At 45.1% G+C, this 6,932-nt stretch overlaps 1 protein-coding gene across 1 annotated transcript in view; it reads right to left on the bottom strand.

The window, feature by feature from the left end:
* MCF2L2 (MCF.2 cell line derived transforming sequence-like 2) overlaps positions 1-6,932 on the bottom strand; it is a 130,645-nt gene that overhangs the window by 6,097 nt on the left and 117,616 nt on the right. Inside the window, exons 28-30 of the mRNA XM_031055432.1 lie at positions 5,478-5,567; positions 3,706-3,777; positions 1,951-2,037 (exon numbers count right to left, since the gene is read on the bottom strand). Coding sequence (XP_030911292.1) covers positions 1,951-2,037; positions 3,706-3,777; positions 5,478-5,567 — 249 coding nt within the window. The remainder of the gene's footprint in view (positions 1-1,950; positions 2,038-3,705; positions 3,778-5,477; positions 5,568-6,932) is intronic.

The following is a 6,932-nucleotide window of genomic DNA, read 5'->3' as shown; positions in this document are numbered from 1 at the left end:
TCTTCCACTTACCGAATTGCTGGTACTTTTTTATAGCTTATTCCATGGTTTTGCCATAAAATTATGTCACAGCCATTATTTTGTCTCTAAAAGCCTGCACCACTCGCTGTCCCTGGTGTGAGAGCAGCATGTGTGGCTGCAGTGCTCACACCCATGGATACTGCCAGTGCTCAGCATTGCTCAATCCCTTCAGCTCAGGAGGTACAAAAAACAAGGAACAGGAATCTTCCTGCAGAGCAAATGATAACTTGTGCTGACATGAATTTCAGAGGGCCATGATGATTTAGTTTCCAGCTTACCTCCACATGTTTAAGTACAAAGCCATGGAATTTTGGTTGACTTCTTATCTCCATCTCACCCCAAGGTGATATTACCACCTGAGCAATTTACAAGATTGTACCTTGGAGCAGGCTGCAAGTGCAGGGAAGGGACAGAGTAAACAGGAAGGCACAAAGACAACCAGGGGGTGAGGAGAGATCTCAGTCACATTTGTGCTGTTACCTGTCTTACTGCATGATTTGCACTAGAACCCCCCCAACCCAGTGGAATGGACTCAGTGAGAGATTTCCAGCCCAAGCTCAACAGCCAGACTCTCTTCACCCAAAAAGGCATGTCCATAGGATGTGTCCTGAGGGAAACTAAGGCTGAGCCTTATGAGACCAGTCTGCCTGAGGCTCCCATGGTGCAAAAGTAGCTCAGGCTCTTTTGTGCAGGTGGCAACCATCATCTGCACTTTCCTGCACTTGATGCCTGTCCCTTTTCTGGTGTGGATGGGGATGACTACAGTCCAGCTCAGAGGAAACAACAGACCTTGCATCTACCAAATAGTTCTGTAGCCCTGACAGATACAAGCTGAATAGAGTCAGTCAATTTACCAACCATGTGCCTTCCAAATTAGTGTACCTGCTGGGCATGAGCTGATTCACAGGGACTTGGGCTGAGCAGATGCTGAACCAAGTTCTTTACATCCTGTGGGCCATTGCTCTGACCTCAAGGCATGGAGACAGATGCTCTCACAGTGGGATTATGCACATCCCAGCACTCTCAACCCACACCAAACCCTGGCCTGAGGCAGTACAAAACCCAAGCCAGGCAGTTCAGGCAGTAAACAGAAAAGTGACCTTATCTGGGAGAAATAAGTTTATTAATTGGTTTATTTAATCCCTCCCCATGCACACCCTCCCTGCTATAAGCACTGGTTGGTGCAACTAATGCTCATGAAGCTCTGCAGCCCCTTCTGCCACCCAGGGACTGTCTGCTCCAACTGCAACCCAGTTCCAAGGGACAAGGGGACCTTCTTCCAGCACAGCTGCATCCCCAGCTATCCCTCCACAGGTATGGTCTGGTCATCTGTGCTTTTAAAGATGTAAAGCAGCCTCTGAAGTGACACTGTCCTGTACCAGTTTATTCACATCAGCTATATTAGCAAAGGTCTAAACATACAAGAATACATTGATTCTAATTAACTTCAAACTGCTACTGCAATTTTAGCTCAAATTCACAGGCTGGACTACAAACACCAAGAGAAAAAGATATCCCTCTACTCCATTAGACAAAGCTTCCACAGTCTTTTGCCCCTGTTAGAAACCTCACCATCAAGAATCCTTACAAATGCATGCATCAGCCTCCCTCTTCCATACAAATCCTTATTCTAATTTCAGAGACTAAGAATCAGCTTGTTTCTCATGCTTAATTCTTATAAAATAAGACAGATCAAATTCTGAGCTCTCTTGCTTTCAATTAAAATAATTATTTTCAGCCTGACCTCAGAAAACCAGAATCTAGGGTATTGTTTCTAAGCTAATGATTCAAGCTTTTTCTTGCATTGTTTTGGTGGGAAATAATATTCACCAAAAGAGAAAACTCTCCTTATAATAAAGAAAGTAAATATTATCATAAATTTAGTTTGCATTCTCAAATTGAGTTTACAAATACTTTAATTTTGTTTACCTGTCTGTGAAGCAGATCTAGGTACGGATCTTGTGGTGGGACCGGCATTACATTTAGTCTGGGCCAAAATGGTGTTCTCAAAAGCATCTGTGACAGGAAGTACAATTTGTGTCTTCAAGGTGAAACAGTGACCAGACAACCAGTACAAAGTGAATTCCTGCATCACCTCTGCAACTGACAGTCTCTTTAACAAACAGGTGGACTGGGGTCCAACAGTTATAAAAGAGGAGACACATGACCAGCACAAATGAGTGAAAGGACAGCAGCATTCCACAGAAAAACTGTAAGTCTGAGAAGGACAGAGAACAGCGCAATGAATCAAACAGAAGTATTGATGTTAATTAAGGAAGACAATTGCTGAGTGAACAGTGCAGTGTTCTATTTCATTACAGCTTCCTTGCCCATTTTTAATATATTTTCCTAGCAGCTTTTAAAATCATTTTGTAGGTGATAATTTATGGTTTTGATCCTAATCCATTCAGCAGCAAAAGGGGACCAGGGAGACCAGAATTAATGATTTCACCCTCGATGAATGCAACAGAATTGGGGGGGGGAAGAAATCCCTTGTGTTATTACCTCACTCAGAGCCCTGTCAGTAGCAGCAATATCTTCTGGCAAAGGGGTGATAATGTCCATTGTTTCCTACTTAGAGATACTCAGTCTGGTGAGGGATGCTGTGCAGCAGTACCTTGTTTTTAACCTGTGAGGAGTAAGTCAGTTCTATGCTGCAGATAGTTCCTGCACCTTGAAATCCCCCCTGCCCCTGCAGCCACAGGGGATGCTGAGATCAGGGCATCTGTCAGTGAGGGAAACAAGGCATAAACCCCACACTTTGGGTGCTGCTGGGTGCCAGGATGGTTCTAAACATAGTGCCAGGGTTCACTGGCAAAAGGAAATATTCTGCAAGCAGCAAAACGACTTCTGCTGTCTCTGAATTGTTTCTTACAACTTCTCTGTTCCTCTTCTGCTGGGAGTGCCATAGGAGATAGCTCTGATATTTCACCAGTTCCATCACTGACCTGTTCACTGGCTCTTCCTACCAAGGTTTTGTGCAGAACAACATAATGAAAGGAATCCTCAGCCCACATCTTTCTCCTGCCTGTCTTACAGCAGAGGTACCTGGATCCTTGTGTCCCCCTAAGGCAAATAGTCAGGGGAAGGCTGACAATGGAAGCTGGTGATCTTCCAGTGGCTGAGGACAGCATCCCAATTTAACTCTTTGGTACTGTTTATTAAACAGTAATTTATGAATCTGCTGCAAAAAACTGGTGGAAATTCTGCTTGTCTGAAATAAAACACTGCACTTGAAATTGCTATTAATGCACAGTCTAGCCTCCCCTGTGGGAGGCTTCATGCACATGGCTCCTGCTTCTCTCATTAAGAATAGACACCAAAGGGAAGAGGGATGCAAGTGGCCAGACTGCAGGTGAAGGTGAAAAGGAGCCCCTTGACTCCCTGCTGCTGCTCCCTATGGAGGGAGGCAGAGCCAGGCAGAAAATCCAGATCCAGGTGACAGCCTAGAGCTTTACTTCCCAAAACAGGCAGGGAACTGGGCGCTTAATTCAGGCCCATGCCTAGGTGAATATGAGTGCAGGGGACAGGCAAGGGAGTAACAAGCTGTCTTTATCCCAGTTATGCAGATAAACTGAACCCAACCCCCTAATGAACTCCAGTGTCACCCACCAGCTGTGATGAGATGTGAATTCAGTGAATAATATCAAACGAGGTTTTCATGCAGGATGGAAATACTCCTACCTTCAAACCCCAGGGGAGTTGGGTCACTCTTTATTTCATGTCTCTTGACTTTAACTGCAGGAACAAGGGGACCTGTGTGGAGTTTATAGAGTCACAAGGCTGTAAATATTGTTAAAGGAGAAACTTGCTTTCCTACCACCTGAAAACACTACCTACCTAACATTTGCAATTTCACCCAGAAGAATGACCAACCCCTGGGTTCTGGGTGGTGGAGATACACACTTCTGTGAAGTGGATAGGGAAGAAACCCTTTTGTCAAAAGACATTGAGACATCACAGCAAAAGAATCTGCTTCCCTTGAGGTCTCACAGACGTTGCCTCTCACTTTTGCCCAGGAGATGGCACTAAGGCAGCAGACCCGCAGTCCCCGCCTGCAGCCCTGAGCCTGGCAGGGCACAGCCCTCAAAGCCAACATTTCTGACCCTCAGAAGAGGGGGACACCAGCCACAGGTCCGTGCGCAGCCCCTCTCCTGTGCCCCGACTGCAGATGTGGGGGGAGCTGAACTGCCAGGAGTGAGGATCAGACACAGCAGCAGCTGTGGCCAGAAGTGATGACCACAGCACCCTGGCTAGGTCTGCATCTGGGCTGATGCTGAGACAAGACTCAGGCTTCAGTTCTTCTGTCATCTGAAATATTTTCTTTAAGTAGATGCTGTAACTAAAACACTTAATTGAAAAGCATTGATTCTGTTTTCTAGCTTTGAAAATCATTGCAGAAGTGGCTTTCTCAGTATCCTAAGAGATTGCCAACAGTCTTTTGGCAGACAGGAGTCTAGGATAGGACTTTTTGATATTAAACTGTAACAAATTTTAACTTTCATTGCAATTCACACATGATGTCTTTGATACACCACACTAAAGAACAACCCTTGGTTGCCCATTTTCTTTGTAGATATGTGCTTCATTATGTTCCTCAGCTTTGAAAAGAATCATTAGGAAATGACTCAGTCTTCCCATAATTTAGCAACTGATCGTGTATTTCTGAGTTGTTGCTGAGGGCAAAAAGCTGTAATAACCTCTTCTCATGTGCTATGCCCGTCACTTCCATGTGAGGATGTTCTGGTGCTGTGGTCTAAAGGTGCTGTCAAAGAAACATTTGTAGGTAGTGAGACTATCACATCCTTCCTCTGCCCATGAACCCCACCATGCCCTCATTCCCTGCCAGCCTCCTTGGAGCCAAGGATGTAGCTCATATCCTTCACAGCTGTTGAGAAGGCAACAGATACTGAGCAACTTTCTTCCTGACAACTACAGAGCAAAGATTTTTATCCAAATTAATTCTGCCATTTTTCCTTCTATTTTGATTTTTTTGAATTGCCCTGAAAATCTTAACCTTGGAAATCAGTTCCTCCAGTCCATTCCAGGAGCTGCCAAAAGGTAGTATATTCAGAATTCCATGTAAGACCATATGTTCTGTTATCAAAATTATCCCTGATATGCAGGCATATGTGCCCACAGTGCTAGTGGAAACCTAACCCCACATCAGCCAAAAATTAATCCAATTTCCATGGACACCAGCAACACTTTTTGAAGCCTACAGTGGAGAAACTGCGAAGAGTCACTCTGTGCGCTGACAGCACACCTCAATACACATTCAAAATGTCCTGGCCTGCCTCCCTGCACGTGTTACTCTGGTGCTCACTCTTCTTCTACTGGAACCTCCTGCTCAGTAAAAACTGAGCCTGAGGTGCTCCCTCTGAGCAGCATTTGGCAGTGAATGTGCCAGGCAGCAGGCAGGGAGGGGGGGAGCTAAGCAAGCAGCAGGACAGTACCTTTGGTGACAGCAGAAGCATTGGCTGTGGTGCTGATGGAGGAGGCTAGGGAAAAGCGACGGGTAACTTCTCTGTCCTTAGACTCTGGATCTGGGAGAACAGACAGATGCAAGGCAGGGCAGGGTTAGAGGTTAATAAGCACTGGGGGTAAAAGATGTTCAAAGCAAAGCAGCAGCTGGAAAAGGGTAAAGAAAAGAAAGGTTTCTCCTCTAAAACAGAGAGAAAAAATACGCTCAACAAGGTGAAAGGCACAGAAAGTGTTATTATGAACATATTTTCAAAGCAATTCCAATTGCACCAATTTTAATACTTCAGAAAAGAGCCATGCCAATTATTATTTTAGCAACCAACTAGTGTCCAAGTACAGCTAAAAAACACAGAGAAATGAGCATGATGGCTGGAATGGGGTGTGCATCTACAGATGAGGTTTGGATCATTTTAGACACTGAACTGCTTGTTCTGTGATGACTGACCTGAAATACATTGAAAAACAAGCATGAATGGTTTGGAGTTCACATTTGTCATTTCTAAAATTTAAATGTGTGAATGCCTGAAAATATTCTCCAAGCTTCCAGCTTTACCAGTGCAAACCAGCTTGGAGAAAGTGAAGGCTACATAATTTTTTAAATGTTTCCTTATTTAGCATCCTGCCTTTTCTCTAAGTCTGCTCAGGAGTAAAGACACTTTTCACTATGAGATTTGCTGAAGTTGTGCCCATCCCAAGGAATATGAACTTGGCTGTGCAAACCAGGATGGCTAATGCTGACCCAAGGGTGGGAGATGCAGGGTGCTTTGAGTGTGGACTTAGATACACTTTGGTGCCAGCTCTGGGATGGCTGCCCCAGGGATCTCTGCTCTGGTGGAGTGCACGATGCCAAAATTTCTTCTCCAGACATCAGCATTTCTTTGACTAAAACACCAAAGTGATTATATACAACATTTTCCAGCCTGTCATATCCAGCCTAGGCAGATAGTTCAGCATTTCTCTGAGCATCCATACTCCACTGGCAGTTGATACCCAATCTTGTTTTCACCCTAGTTAATTGGGGTATTAATAATATTGTTTAGACCTTCCTTTTTATGTGCTCTTGACAGGAACAGACACAGCAGATCTGAACCAAAGTACACTCAGCTCAACACACCATCCTTCACCATGGCCAGTAACAAAAACTTTTAGACAAAGTGTTGAGGAGCAGGACAAGCTGATAGCAGACACTTCCCTGTTCCCTTCTCCCAGCTTCCAACGTGCCTCAGCAGCCAGCACAGGCAGTGCTGAGAGGCTTTGCCTGCAGCCATGACCACAGCCAGCCTGTCTGCCCGCAGCTCCCTCTGGCCAGGAGCAGGTCAGCCCCACAGAGTGAAGCTGGACATTGTGCAAGAGGTGTTCCACAGGAATCTCGAGTAACCAGACCCAGCAAGGCTTTGAACTCAGAGCACCTACAGCTGAGCTCTTCC

The sequence above is a fragment of the Geospiza fortis genome, unplaced genomic scaffold (assembly GCF_000277835.1).
Source record: "Geospiza fortis unplaced genomic scaffold, GeoFor_1.0 scaffold172, whole genome shotgun sequence".
Lineage (NCBI taxonomy): Eukaryota > Metazoa > Chordata > Aves > Passeriformes > Thraupidae > Geospiza > Geospiza fortis.
Note: the sequence above shows the minus strand (reverse complement) of the source record. Positions and strands in the feature narration are given on the sequence as shown.